The 15,454-nt window shown below is 38.6% G+C and overlaps 2 protein-coding genes across 2 annotated transcripts; both read left to right on the forward strand.

Annotated features, from left to right (window-relative positions):
• The first annotated feature begins 1,884 nt into the window (after positions 1-1,884).
• On the forward strand, positions 1,885-8,776 carry LOC109038318 (uncharacterized). The gene is made up of 4 exons (XM_019053345.2): positions 1,885-2,043; positions 3,664-3,921; positions 4,641-4,874; positions 7,780-8,776. The coding sequence occupies exons 1-4, from the start codon at positions 1,987-1,989 to the stop codon at positions 8,053-8,055; spliced, it is 825 nt and encodes a 274-aa protein (XP_018908890.2). The 5' UTR covers positions 1,885-1,986; the 3' UTR covers positions 8,056-8,776.
• A 3,730-nt stretch (positions 8,777-12,506) lies between these two features.
• On the forward strand, positions 12,507-15,454 carry LOC109038316 (uncharacterized). The gene is made up of 2 exons (XM_072305263.1): positions 12,507-12,833; positions 15,032-15,454. Exons 1-2 carry the CDS (start codon positions 12,522-12,524, stop codon positions 15,329-15,331), a joined length of 612 nt encoding a protein of 203 aa, XP_072161364.1. The 5' UTR covers positions 12,507-12,521; the 3' UTR covers positions 15,332-15,454.

The following is a 15,454-nucleotide window of genomic DNA, read 5'->3' on the forward strand; positions in this document are numbered from 1 at the left end:
CCCGCAGCACACACCAATGTATTGTGCACGCTGTCATCGGCGGTACGATTCATAGCCTATCAAAGGATAAGCTGAAATTCTTTATCTGATCAAAAATATAAAAACACTCTTCAGTTTTCATTCGAATTTTATGTTACGCAACCCGCAACACACACCGATGTTTTGTAGATGCTATCATCGATACATTTCATAGCCTACCCCGAGTAGCATTTTTCAATGGGAATCGCGATATTTTGAAATTAAGTTGCGATTGATGTATGATTTTCCGGCGATAAAATCGCTGGGATCATCGACATCTGCGCGATCATCCTCGATCTTGTCGCAATTTTATCTCTTCAAAATCGCATTCGATAAAATTGGTATTTTATCTCAATTCATCACGATTTTGTATTTGATAGTATTGCGATGAATCACCGTCGAAAAATTGTAATAATTAATAATTAATGCAACGAAATCGCAATGTTTCATCCAATAATATTCGGATCAGTCGACGTCGATCAAATCGCGATACATTATTCGATCAAATCGCATCTTACCGCAAGCACAGGCTTCTTGGGATTGGGCCTATTACAATTTGCTTTAATTTTTATTATTATTATTGCTTGTATCCAAAGAATTAAGGATCGTGATGTCACAGGAATTTTCCCGGGATGTTTTAACGACCGGAGACCCCCAAAAATCAACTTAAAAACCCCCCGAAGTTCGGATTTTCAAAACAGTAAATTTTACGCAAGAATGGGTCTGGTACACTCGTGACGTCACAGTAAATGAGAGGCCTGGTCTCTTCATCGTTTACAGTGTATTCCTTTAAAAGGAATGGACAGCCGCTTGATGAAGAGATCGGGTTTCTCATGTACTATGACGTCACGAGTGTGCCGAATGAATTCGGCCCGAATCCGTTCCCGCGTAAAAGTGACCGTTTTGAATGGGTCGATTTCTAAAAGAGCTTATTTTGGGTGTGAGGGGTGGGGGGTAATGGGTAGATGGGGTAATGGGGCTCAACTGAAATGGCAGCCAGTTCGCATAAAGCAGATTAGCTTGACTTGACACTCAGGTTTCGTAAAACTTCGAGAAGTAAACATACATTTCTTTGAGTTTCCGTATTTCTGACTTGGTCCCCCAGGATTTAAAGCGAATTTAATCTAATTTAAATAAAAATTTGAAAAACACATATATTTGATGTCTTAAATATTCTTATTTACTGATTTCCAATGTGATAATTTGAAAAGAAAACATACATCATAATGCCTAAATTCGCACCTTGTCAATAAGGCCCATCCCAGACCGAGCATACTGCATAACATGCATGTTCACTGATACTAGTGGTTTGGAAATATAGCCAAAACTTAATGTATCCAGTCTCGCATTTATCTCGCTATGTCTGCGAGTCTTCAAATGAAAAAATTCGCTTATCAACGTATACCTTAAAAGTCTAATGCACGGCGGGATAGTCTAAAATAACACATAAAAATATACGCACAAAAAAGATATTACATGCCCCTCACATGGACACTCTCACTTGGATCAATAGCAATAACATGCCAATACTGCCATGCTAAGGAAGAACGCCGTATGAACATTCGAGAGTTGCCAAATTTCCCCGAATCGAACATGTATTTTTTAAGAAAGTTACACATATTTCTCCTTGACATTTTCAGACTTCTCAGATAAAATTACGAACAAAATCCTCTAAAAAGTTTAAGAAGAAACATTCACAAATTTTCCTGAAAACTCGTAATTTGTCGAAGGAAATTTGGCAACGCCTGAGGGCTCATACGGCGTTCTTCCTTAGCACGGCAGAATAGTTATGCCATCCAACTGTGAACTAAGTATTCATCTCAGATTTTTATACTGTTCACTCAGATATAGTCGTTGAATCATGGCCTGTTTCGACCCCAGATAATGAACGGGCTGATAAGGTGAGCTTACAGAAGCCACAGAAAAATCCATGGGAGGAAGTAAATTTAGTCTGTCAAGTGTTCCATCATGATTTACAAGGTGCTCATTTTCGCTGCGGCAACCCTTATCACAGTAGATGCGAGGGTGAGTAACATCGTAGAAATCTGCACTCAACTTATCGTAAAACGGTCAAAGTGCTAAAAAGGATCCTTTTTGGTATCTTGGCCAGCAAGAGTAATTTTTTTATGCACAGTAATTATTCCTGATGAAAACAAAAGTTGAGCTATAAGCCGATTTTACAATTATAAACAATGATTGCTACTCAGGCCATGCTTTAATAAAAAAAAATGTGCAAGAGGATATTAGGTATATTCACAATGTTACCTTAACATGAAGCACAAGCAAACGTTTCGACCTACACTTTGGTTTTCATTAGTGCAAGGGAAAGAACATAGATAAGAATAAAATTCATGTAGCAATCTTGTAGTGCTTTTCCCCTTTCTTTGTGATTATGGATTTTGCCAGTGTTTTTTATTCTTATCTGTGTACTTTCGCCTTGCACTGATGAAGACCAAAGCGTTGGTCGAAACGTTTGCTTGTCAACCATGTTAAGGTAACATTGTAAATATACCTAACATCCTCTTCCACGTTGTTTTATTATATTAAAGCATGGCCTGAGTCGCAATCATTGCTTGTATTTGTACAATCGGCTAATAGCTCAACTTTTGTTTTTATCATTATGAGTAGCCGAAAACTGAACAATCTTGTAATTTTTTCTTGTAAATAGATAGACAAATTTACATAGCAGCCCATGACAATGGTCATGTGAACTGAAAAAAAAGTATTGCAACATCTGCTATAAGTCTACTTGATTTTTTACACGGTGATACTATTTAGTGGAAGGAACCAGAGCTTGGGAGTTTGCTTGTTAGTATGTTTACATTCTTGCCCGGATGTGGCTGTCGCCACTCACAATGCGATGTACAGTCACTAAATCAAGTATTCCCGAGTGGACGTCGTAGACGTTTTGAGCCTAGTTTAGATTATTATGCTCACCTATGCAATTCACGTCCGAGTTTATGGATATAATCGATGTTTATGGATATAATCGATGATCGAAATCATTTACAAACCAAATGATTCCTTAGAATCCGTTGAAAAATAATTGTCCTTACTCACCTCTATAATTCAACCTTAAAAGATGTATTCCTTACCAGGTGATAAACAGTTATCGAAATGTATTGCAATAGAACTAAAATATGATCGAATGGTTAATTGCATTGCAAATTGCTTAACTTTTTGACACATGGAGTTCATTTTATTGATCGTTTGGTATCGGTATTTATAGACGGAATGAAGTTAAAATATTGCAATTTCGTGGTAAAAAAAATTGCAGTGTGCTTTCAATAAATCACAATTTTATCTCAAATTTGCATTACACTGTGCTACTCGGGAAAGTACTGATACTTAGACCGCGTTAAACAGAAAGGGGCTAAGCCACATCAGCTATTGTCAAATTTAGTTGGGCAATTTAATTTTTTACATGCGGATATTTGTGCTTTTAGTGAATTTTCTCCATGGTAAGAGGCGAATTCCTTGACGTTTTCAAAGGAATCCGCACAAACATTCTTTCGAAAAATATAAATTGCCCAGTTGAATTTGGGAATGACTGATGTGGCTTGCTACCTTTCTGTCAAACGCGGTCCACTTGACCGTTTGACCAGCTTGAAAACAAAAACCATTATATACGATGCTTTCGGACAGGCGTTCCCGGATGCCAGTGGTAAAACTTTGGAGCAGTTGATAGGAGAGCTCAAGGATATTGAAAAGGTGCGCCATGATGCTATCGTGAAAGCTGCGGAGAAGCCTCAGTTTAAGGCGGATGAAAATATGGTGAGGTACCTGGCTACCTGGACAGAATACGATGCTCTCCTCATCGAAATACGGAAGGCACTCAAGGACATTCCATGGTTACTCGATGGCGACAGGCTCGAGGCTACTTACAAGCAGGACCCACGCAAGGTACGCATCAGCTCAACGTATTTATTATTTATTAATTATTTTAACAAAACAAACACGAACAATATAGAAAACAACAAAATATCGTACGATTCGCTTCGCTTTTTCTCCCTCTCTCAGTTGATCTTATGGATACGGGGATCATACTCGCTGCTGGGAAAAATATTCATCGACTCGATATTTTTCTCGACTTCGAGGGTGGGATTTTTCCCTCAGACAAATCCCGTGAAATATTTTCGGTTTTAATTAATTTAATTCAATTAATTGATTTTAAAAAAAAATAATCATAATTTGATTTTTAAAAATTTAATAATAGTAATTTAATAGAGAATTTGCACACAAAAATTGTATTGCATCATCTGATGGTGCTTAATGAGCTGAATTCGCAGTAGTTTTCATAATTTCTTTCTGACGTGGAAAATTGGAGAAAAACAAAGTAAAAAAAGAGAAAATGTACCGCCTTATGACATCATCTGGCGGCATTTTCCATTTAAACACATGCATTTTAGCAGATTAGGTTATTTTGTCATATTTTCTCCAATAGTTGTCCAATTTAGAAACCAAGGATATCCCCGAACTCAGTTCTCCTAGTAGTATCATTTTATACAAGAAATTCACAAAATTTGAGAAACCTGCAAATTCTCTATTTTTAAATGATTTTTGATTAATGAATTAATTTAATTTGATTAATTCGGCTCACAAACCCAGTGTTTTCTTCAAAGGCATTTCCGTTCAGCGTTCTGCGGAGTCCGGATGGACTGATCGAGGACTTGGAGCCTTTGGAGGTGGAGCGGCATTGGGCGGTGGTGGCGACCATGAAAATGCATGAGTTGAAAGACGACCAGCTCAAGAGCAAATTCTTGTCAACCTGGTCCGAATTCGACGCCGGCCTCGCCATAGCGCGGAAGGTATTCACCGAAATCATCGGGCTCCTTAAGAGCGGCCAGGAGGGCCAGGTAAGCTCTCATTCAGTATCCAGGCGTGTTTTCCGAGATATCTGTTGCAGGCAGTCGCAGCAATGTGCAAATGTCATGCAAGTTTACTCGTCAATGGAGATGTTGCATGTGTGAGGGATTCGCAATTTGACCAGTGATTCTTATGTAAAAGTTCGCGAGAAACACGCTGGTGACAGTGTTTTCTCTGAAATCATATCCCAAGCTCAAAAAAAGCTCTCAAAGTGAGGCCAAAATGGAGGGGATATCCCACCCTACCCTGAGAGTCCACCTCTACATCAAAACAACCTCTCCATGCAAAGATAGGGAGCAAATACACTAGCAGTGATGCCGTGTTTTCAGTTTTGGAGTCCCCAAATAAAGTGGCAGCCCTGCCAATGTATTTGCTCCCTATCTTTGCACGGAGAGTTTGTTTTGATGTAGAGGTGGACTCTCAGGGTAGGGTGGGATATCCCCTCCATTTTAGCCTCACTTTGAGAGCTTTTTTTGAGCTTGGGAGATGATTTCAGAGAAAACCACTGGCACTATCGTGTTTCTCGCGAACTTTTACATAAGGATCACTGGTCAAATTGCGAATCCCTCACAAAATGTGGGTTGGTACTTTTCTGATAAACTCGGTTCAGTTGTCACTACTAATTTCGGCAAAATATAGGCAATGAGTCTGTTTGGAACAAATATACGGTCAAGTGAATAGACGTTCTCATTCTGCACAAAAATCACGTTGGGCACATCATGACAGTCCGAAATGCCCTCCTTTCCGCCATATACGTGTATGGTACACTGGAAAAAAAAACACATTGGATTTAGATTCCAGACTCTTAAAAACATCGACAAGAAAAAGTACTCTTGATTCCATCAAAATCTAGCTTAAATCAAGAACCAAGCCTCTTAATTTAAGCGGATTTCGTTTTGATTCAAGCAAAAATCCGATTGAATCAAGAGTATTTTTCCTTGTTAATGTTTTCAAGAGTCTGAACTCTAGATCCAATGTGGTTTTTTTTTTTTTTTTCTAGTGTATATAACGCGCTTTTTCAATAGGCCTGTTAAGAACTTTGCTGGAGCAAAAAAAAATAGTTATATTTTTGGGAAACGCGAAAAAATCACGATGAGTCGGAAAAGTTTCAAAAACACTCCTAACTTCACAATCTGCACGAGAAATGTGCATTTTTTGAAACTTCCGCTGCAAAAACGATACTACGGCACAGGTGAACATTTCGTAACAGAAGTCGTTCCAACCAAACCTTGCACACAAGGATGCTGCACAATATTCAACATGGCTCACGCTTCCGGGCGCGAATCGTGAGGAAGCAGTTTTTGTGAAAGCAAAATAAATGTAAATATGAACACGAAACTTGATATAATTCCGTCTCGTCACGTGTGTTTTGGCGGGTAGGCGTCGGTCATGTTGATTATTTCGTAGCATCCTAGCGCGTAAGGGTTGGATGGAACGTTTTTTCTTACGAAGTGTTCACCTGTAATCAGGAAGCTTAAAACAACGCGTATTTCTCGAGCAGATTGTAAAGTTAGGAAAGCATTTGAGACTTTCCCGATGCGCTGATCGTGTTTTTGAGCCATTTTTCTCAAAGAGAGAACTTTTCTCTTTGCTCTGGCTGAAGTTTGCAACAGGTCCATTATACTGCATCTGTGGGCAGTTTTTCTTGATGACCGACAGGTAGGTTTGCCCAGAGAGACTCGAGAAAACTTGCCTTTAACAGGCAACTGATCAAATATTACTGGAAGGTATCGCCTCCTCTTCGTCATCCACTGCGGTGGTACTTACCACGGTTTCTTACAACTTGGTTTCGTAGGGTTCTCAAAATCTCTTATGTTTAAGTTAAGTGCCTCCTTGTGCTCTTAGGAGGCAATCAGGGGTACCTAGGACTTCGGCCGGTTATGGCTGTCCGCAGTTTCAAGTTAAACGAACAGACATTTATACTTTGAAGTAAATCGGCATTATTTTTTCCTCCTCAATTTCTAGGGGCAGTGCATTAATCAGCTGAAATGTAAATTATATGTAGAATAAGTCCTGTCCGATAACTTAAAGTTAAGCTTTTCAAAAATGTAATTTCATCTAAAAGAATTTTTGTACAAATTGTTTAAAGTACAAAAAAAACCTTGGTTTTATCTGTATTTTAAGCAATTAGTACAGATCTGTGTATCACCAATCGATGAATCAAATGCGGAAGCCATGGTACGTAACATTGCAGAGGATGACATGATGTACTGTTTTTTCGAGGTGCTTTAATAATGGACGTAGAAATTAGGCGTTCTACGTATCTAATGACTTTGTGCAATTCTTCGACGGCATAGATAAAAAATATGTAGGAGGTGTTTGCATATTGGGCACATTGGATTTTTTTAATGACGCCGGTCGGTACGGACGATTTTTATCATCGATTTTCTTCGAAATGGTATAGCTTATGGAAAAAAGTCATTCTATGTAAAGTGTAAATTATATCATGATTGGATTTCAGCAAAAAAAATCGGACGTTTTTGTACTTCGAATTCCAAATTTTGCTGGAATATCAACGCCATCACGGAAAAAAATAAATTGCTGAATAAACAATTCATTTGCTAAAAAAAGTGACGGCAATGTTTCAATGTAGATATTACAGCAAAAAAATGTCATTTTAACCACCCCCGTGGTTAAATTAGCTTACAATAGTGGTTAAAGTAACTTTTTTTGTTGTAAAATCTACGTTGAAACGTTGCAGCCATTTTTTTAACAATTGATTTGTTAAATCATCAATTTAATTTTTTTCCTGATGTTGAACAGACCTACGTCACGGGGTAAACAATCCTCAAGATGCAAAACACCTACTTCTTTTTCTACATGCTTTGACTGCTGGAGTTGACTCATTCGCACCCTGTCGAAGGATCTACTATGAATTATCTTCTTCCATTTCAGGCTCAGCAGATCGCCGATGATTTCAAGATACTGAGAGCAAGAGCTCAAGTCGTAGAGGGCAAACTGATGAGGGAGACGAAGGATGTGCCAGCTGAATTCCTCATGGATAAAGACTTCGTTACCGTTTGGGACGCCCTTAACGCCGGTTCTATAAAACTCGTGCAGATCGGCCTCGGAATGCTCATCGAGGTCACCAGTAATTTGTTCAAAAAAAGTCTCGAACCAGCGGTAGTCTCCGCCCGTAGGGCAGTACTAGCAGACAACTATGTCATGTAAAAGCTTAAACTCCCCTCGTGTGGAAACTCAGATTCACTGAAAAAAAAGAAAAAAAAAGATTGGTAGAATTTACCATTCCTTCACGCTGCATTTGACCCAGCGTTAATTCAGAGTCAATTCTGCCAGAGGAAAGGTAAGCGTTACTGTATACTGGTACAGGTAACCATTCCTCTGGCAGAATCGACGTGAGGATTAGTAGAATTTACCATTCCTTCACGTTGTGTGAAATACAGCGTGAAGGAATGGTAAATTTTACCAATTTTTTTTTTTTCCAGTGTTATTCACCGAATTTTGTTTGATTTATACTGCCGTGCTGAGCTGGAACGCCGTATAAGCCATCAGACATTGCCAAATTTCCCTCGACCAATTACGAATTTTCAGGAGATTTTTTGATTATTTCTCCGCCGATTTATCAGAATTTCGTTCGTAATTAGATTTAAAAAGTCTGAATATTTCAAGGAAAAATATTCATAACTTTCTTTTAAAAAAAATATATTTTGAGAGGAAATTGGCATCATTCGATTGCACATACGGGGTTTTTACTAAGCACGGCAGAACAGAACTCCGACATGCCCTCTCGTATAAAGGGCCGTTCAAGTGTAATTTGGCGGTAGGGAGAGGGTGGGTCTAAGCTTGTCTGACCGAGTTTTAAAGGAAGGAAGAGGGTCGAGGCAATTTTCACACACACCTCTTAAAAAAATAAAAATATTTTGCAATCGTTTCTTCCGGCTATATTTCTGAGTTTCGCCTCTGTCTTCTGAAAAATCAGAGTAAACCAGTCATACAAATTCTGAAGGGATGATGAAAAGTTGCGAGTACCTCACGAATGAAAAAAGAATGCATTACAAGAGGGAGGGGTTCCAGAAGATACGTAGTCAATATACCTTATAAAATACCTTCGTTTAAATGAGCGGGACCACAGGTCCTCGGCTATTGCCAAACCGTGGGAATCAGAAATATATTATAGAGAAGTTGATCGAGACAAGTTGAAACTTGTCGAAGGATGGCATCACTGGGAACGGATATTTGGAGATTATCGAATGAGAGTTACCGCGAAAACCCCGTATAAGTAGTGATACTTTCCAGAGTCATTCGTGATTTTTCATCAGTTATATGTATGGTGAAAGGAGCTAAGTGAATGAGTAGTTTGTGTGGAACATGTGTGGTTTCCGAATGACACTCTAACAGGAAAATGAGTAGTGAGAAGTGGGTGGCCTTGAATGGGAGCTCGCGCAGTCGCGCGACCGGGTCGATTGTTGAATCGTTATCGAAGAACTGGATCGATGAATCCCTATCTCGGCAATGCTTTTTATCGAACAAGGTCTTTCGATAACGAATCAACAATCGAACCGCAGACATACGCACATCTCCGCGATGAGAGCATTGTACTTGTCGCATCTAGAGTTCGACTCATTAGCCCCTCTAGTCACCGCTGTCGATACTTAAACCCGAATTTTCTATCATCTCACGTATAGCATGGTATAACTTTTTTCCGATCATACAACGTTGATACTGTGGTATACAACAGGGTGACGTCATAGAATGGATGCTTAGAGTGATGACACTCAATCGTATTCCCCCGGATGGATAGGCAACCCGCTACGAATTTATGGGAGAACCTCGGACCTCCTCCTGTGTATGATTCCTAGTAGAGCGGGTAAGGTCGCTAGCTGGGTGGGGTGACGACACATAATGGATGCTTCGCATGACGTCGCGTAAAATGATGCAGGTCATTGGTCAAACGTATTTACCCGAATGGTTGTACTGTGTATGATTGCTAATAGAGCAGATATCGTCACGGTAAAGGACTCATGGCACATGAAAAACCCTGTGAAGATAGGTTTTTGCAGATTTTTTGCAACGTCTGCTCCTTCAAATTTCCCGCCTAATTCGGAGGCAAATCGTTGACTCTAACATATCATGCTTCGCTCGGGTGGGTAGGTAGCCCATAAGGATTAAACGGTTGTGCACAGTTAAAAAAAAAATACACAAGCTTAAGTTTATACGGGAACTGGGTCAAATGATTTCACAAGCCTTGTGTCAGCGTAAAAAACTCGCACACATCCCCGAGTATATACTTGAACAGATTTGTGTTAAAATAGTCCATACTTTGATATTCATACACATCATTGTAAATGTTTTTTAAACAATTTTTTCCACAATTTTTACTCGTGTTCCAGAAAAAAAAACCCAACCCTGTGAATAAACACACAAAAACACCGAAGTTTATTCCTAGTATTGTGTTTTTAGAAATAGTCATTGAGTTTGAATAAACTCGGAAGTTGTCGATTTATTCCTAAACTCAAGAGAAAAAAAATACAAAATTTGAGTATAAACGCTGATCATTTGTGTAAATTCAAGCGAGTTTTTTTTCAGAAATATGCAAGGCTTGTGTAAATATTTGACCCAGTTCCCATATAAACTTAAACTTTAGTTTTTTTTTCACATCGTTGTGCAAATTCCACTGAGCACAGTGGAAGAAGTTAGTGTCCCTCCAACAGTTATCAAAGAATTTCAAACATCACAAATTCGTATCATACTCATAAAATTGGAATAGGCGGTGAAATTCTTAATTGCCTATGGGACGTAAACAATGACTTTTTGAGTCCTCGGATCATCGGCGCCTAATACCACATTTCAATCGCTTCGATCGTGAATCTAAGGACTCTGAAAAGCTTTCCAGAAAAACGGTCCATAATCGCAAACCGAAAAACCGTGTTTGGGGGAAAAATGTATTTGAAGTTTTCATTCTTACCTCGGATGATCGTGACTTATACGTGGGGAAAAATTAAATTGCTGGTTTAAAAATTTTGTAGTTAAAAAAGTGTCCGGCATGAATCAATGTAGATTTTACGATGAATGATGATAATCTAACCACCTCCGTGGTTAAAATAGCTTCCCACTATTGTAAGATGTAAATTTGAAACATGTCGGACATACTTTTCAACTAAAAAATTGGTAATTTAGCAATCCATTTTTTTCTGTGCATCGGAACTTGAAATTCAAGCTCCCTTGCGAATCAACGTCAGTAGCCAGCAACAAACAAGCAACACAACTTCAAATGCATTTATCTCAAACACGGTTTTCCGCCGTGGACCATTTTGCCGGAATGCTCCTCAACTTCAAGAATGGAAGAAGCTTAGATTATTCGGCGGGAAAATTTTATCCTTCTTGTAGAGTTCTGTAGAGTAAAAATCGTAAAATTTTACCGCCATCAACTCTCTAGTGGCGTGGCGTGCTTTGAGATATATCGATTGATCTACCATTTAAATATGTGGAAAAGGAGCCATGAACAGGATGTTCGCAACCACCACCTTAATAATCGATTCTTTATACTAGCTACAAATGAGGTTATATCGATACTCGATTTATTCCTCCTCAACTCTCCAAAAGCGTGGTGTGCTTTGCGATATTTCGATTGATCTGCCATTTAAATCTATGGAAAAGGATCAATGAACAGATTTTTCGCGTGACCAACACCTTAATAATCGATTTTTCATAATAGCTTCAAATAGGGATATTTCGATAATAATCGATAATTTACGCCACGCCACTGCAACTATCATTCTCCAAAGAGACACCCTCCTTGGCAATTTTGATATTTTTGACGTTAATCCACGTTAACAACTTGGTATTAGTTCTCATAACCTCAGTTTGTAAAGGCAGTCATACTGTGTCTAGTTGTGAGATGCCGTCCCTCATTCAATGTATACCGCAGCGGCGTGGCGTGCTTTCCGATATATCGATTGTAATGCCATTAAAACCTATGGAAAAGAATCGATAAACAGGGTGTTCGCAGCGAACACCTTAATAGTCGATTCTTTACCATAGGTTTAAATGGCATAACAATCGATATATCGCAATTCACGCCACGCCACTGGTATACCGATCTAAACGCCGTTGCCAAACGGAACTCAAGCGCGTCTAAGTTATGATAACATGAAATATATCAATGGTCAAAGTGCAAAACCACGTATCTCTCCTAGACTTTTGCTGCAGACTTCTTGTCGAACTTTATTCTTTCTTCGGAAAGGTGGTGGATACAATTTCTTGAAAACTACTGTGATTTTGCCTCACTAATAGCAGAATATTCTGTACAATATCAATCTATAAAGTTGACTGTTTCTTTACGAAAAAATAAAAGAGGAATGGAAATTTTTGAATACCGGAACAGAGATTCGGGGTTTCGCTCTTTAGCCGTCGATATACAGTATACTCCTAGCTTACATAGTTATAGCTGTATTGGTAACCAGTAATGTGGAGTACTGTGCGATAAATCGATTTATCTGCCATTTGAACCTATGGAAAAGGATCGATACATAGGGTGTTCGCAACGAACACCTTAATAATCGATTCTTTACTACAGCTTCAAAGAATGAAATAACGATACTCGATCATTCTCGCCGATATTGACGACAATTAGATAGAACCAATCCAAAATCAGGGAAGAAAGCGCGGATGAGGATATGCTCATTTTTTCACGATTGCAAAGTTCTGAAGCTCAGAGTAATTTTGTGATTTTGATTGTTTCACAGCCACCTCCCACCAATGGGAAAAGCTTGGAGCAGCTGATCCGGGAATTCAAGGACATGGAGAAAATAAGACACGACGCATTGCAGGTGGTATTGAACAAGCCGGAGTACAAGGAGGACGAGAACATGGTTAAATACATGGCAACTCTGACCGAACTGGACAGAGTTCTGGTGGACACGCGTAAAGCCATCAAGGACGTCCCGTCAATTCTCAACCCCACTGAAATTTCAACGGATATGGTTGATGTAAGAATACATTTTCAAGTTTTTTGAAATACACACACACCTCAATGGCTACACGGAAAAAAAATAAAACCAACTTTGCTTTAGTGGTGGAGTATAGGAAAAAATGTCTGGTAGAAATAGACGTGCGAAATTGCAGAAAGAATGTGCTGGAGACAGTCGCCGGCTGTGCCCCAGTGCAGATTGGAAGGGTAAAGCAAAAGCATCTTCCGCCGAATGTCCTGAGGCTCAAATAGGATCGGTGAGAACGAAAATCCACCAACTCAGTAACTTGAAAATGCTCATTCTCATTGAAGACAGTCAATTTGTACATAGCGCATCTGTCATAACTTGGACTTTTAAGTGTCCTTAAGTACTTGTCTTCCTGCACTAAAAATATTTTTCTCACCATTAATCACCACAATCAATAACTTCTTCACCTACTGTGCAGTTTTTTATGTGTCTTGATTATTTTCATTCTTTCGAGGTGGTGTGTTTTCATTCTCGCTGATTCAATTCTGGTGTTCAGCGCATTTTTCTCAGAGCATGTACAGTTGAAAAATTCGTAATGTAGATTCTACCACCGTAACAAGTCTCCGTTCTCATTTTACGGTCATTAAAGAGGACGAACCGTTTCCGTTTTTGTGTGTAAATTTTCTAAAAACATTCAGAAATATTCATAGAAAATTCAAGTAGATATTTAAGCAAGTTTATATGATTTTTTTTTTTTAAATGGTGCCAATTATTCATATGTTGCTGACACATAGTAATGGTCGGCGAGTTGCAATATATTTCAGTTGAAGGAAAATGTAAAAATTCAGAAGTAAAGGAACCAGGAAAAAGCATTGGGTTTATGTTTGGAACTCCAACATACGTTGTTTCTTTTTGGATGAAAGGTACCATTCAGCACACTGTGTAGCATTCATGTAGCAAAATCAGTGACCTCAGTTCGCAATGCTTCGTTTATTAGATGACGACATCGTCATCGATTCGTTACTTCGATGATTGCAATGATTCACGACCTATGATTCGGATAGGCAACTATACTAACTGTCTGATAAAGCGTAGAGTATCACCAGGATTGGAGGCGTTTCGAGTCGAGGTCGTGTTTTTGGAGATTTTTGCTGATAAACTTTACCCTGTCGATGCGAATCATAGCAATTTGATAAGTTACCGCGCATGCATCTTTCAAATTGCCGAATATTGCTAACTGCCTGCGACACATATTCAATTAGTACAAATCGAAAAAAACTCGCACTTCTAAGTTTATTTACTTGTTAAATGATTTTTGCTGGCTTTTCAAGTCACTATTTCCATAATGAAGAGCATAAATAATAAAAAATGATGAATAATAGACAATAAAAATATGTTGTTACAACGAAGCAAAGGAAACAATTATTTACGTAACGTAAACCTAGGTGCAGTTTCATTTTGTTAACATTTAGCCTCTGGCGCAAATCTCTGGCCCTCTGCACATTTACAATCCTTCAAAGGTAGGTCAAATTGACCCATCCACGATAAAACTCGAAAAACGCGGAAACTGAAACTATGAGTTTAAAAACTTATGCTCTATCGATTTTCAACCTTCATTCATTTTCAAATGACAGTTGAAAATCAATACCCTGACAGAAGCCTGACAACCGAATGGTCCTTAAACTTTGCAGTGTGTCCTATTTTCTCACGAAAAACTAGACAAGTCATCACCATTCCCTGAAAAGAGAAAGTACAGTCATTTATTTCTATTCCGAAGCATAAGAAAACGAAAGCTTACAATAACGTTCGCTCTTTACAACCAACTAACCGTAGGAGATTTTATTGACATAAATCAATGAATGAAAATGCAAAATAAAACCTTACATTTCCCTACATTTTCTCCAGACGTTTTACTGAAAAAACCATTATAATTTATAAGGAAATATAAAATCGATAACTAGAATTATGGCTTTTTTAAAAAAAAAAAAAAAAAAAAATCGCATTTTACACATTTCTTCTTCATGTCTTCTTTCTTTATTTTCTTTTTTTTCAACCGTAATTCTCCTTATCGGTCTTGGATTTATAAACACATTATATTTTTTTTTTTTTTATCAGAAAACCATCCGGAGAAAATACAGTAAGATGTAAGGTTTTGTTTTGAATTTTCATTCATTGATTCATGTCAATTAAGTTGAATTTTTAGTGATGATAATGTTACATGTTATCTGACGTTGTAATTTTTGTTCCAGTCCAAGGGGGTCCTCGATACCCTGAGACGGCTGAGGTCCGAATCTGAGATTTTGAAGGTCAGACTCACTGAGGAGGGGAAAGCTGTCTCGGTGGACGTTCTTGGAGATAACGAAGTTCAGATGCTCATGGCCTCTTTCGGGGTTAGCGGAAAGAAACTCGTGGAGATCGGCTTGAAAATGCTCATGGAGATTTTCACCGCACAGAGCTACATGAGAGGCATGAGCTACAACAACAGCCCCTCAGTAAGCACGAGCTACAAAAATGGCCTTTCAGTTCCTGTTGCCAACAACGTCTACTGAAAGATAACAGTGTTCTAACACGTGCTTCCCTCATGTCAACTGGTCTTCAATCATTTGCGGGAGGTTTTTACTTCACAAGTTCGTTTCTGGATTGAATAGAATAAAGTTCTTGTACCTTCTGAA

This window comes from Bemisia tabaci, chromosome 10 (assembly GCF_918797505.1).
Source record: "Bemisia tabaci chromosome 10, PGI_BMITA_v3".
NCBI lineage: Eukaryota > Metazoa > Arthropoda > Insecta > Hemiptera > Aleyrodidae > Bemisia > Bemisia tabaci.

What these genes read in the sequence shown, in the direction of transcription:
- LOC109038316 (XM_072305263.1), top strand. Translation starts at nt 12,522, where the DNA reads ATGCTCATTTTTTCACGATTGCAAAGTTCTGAAGCTCAGAGTAATTTT. An exon ending in TTTCAACGGATATGGTTGAT is followed by an intron (nt 12,834 to 15,031) that starts GTAAGAATACAT and finishes TTTTTGTTCCAG; the next exon opens with TCCAAGGGGGTCCTCGATAC.
- LOC109038318 (XM_019053345.2), top strand. Translation starts at nt 1,987, where the DNA reads ATGATTTACAAGGTGCTCATTTTCGCTGCGGCAACCCTTATCACAGTA. An exon ending in TTATCACAGTAGATGCGAGG is followed by an intron (nt 2,044 to 3,663) that starts GTGAGTAACATC and finishes GCTTTCGGACAG; the next exon opens with GCGTTCCCGGATGCCAGTGG. An exon ending in AGAGCGGCCAGGAGGGCCAG is followed by an intron (nt 4,875 to 7,779) that starts GTAAGCTCTCAT and finishes CTTCCATTTCAG; the next exon opens with GCTCAGCAGATCGCCGATGA.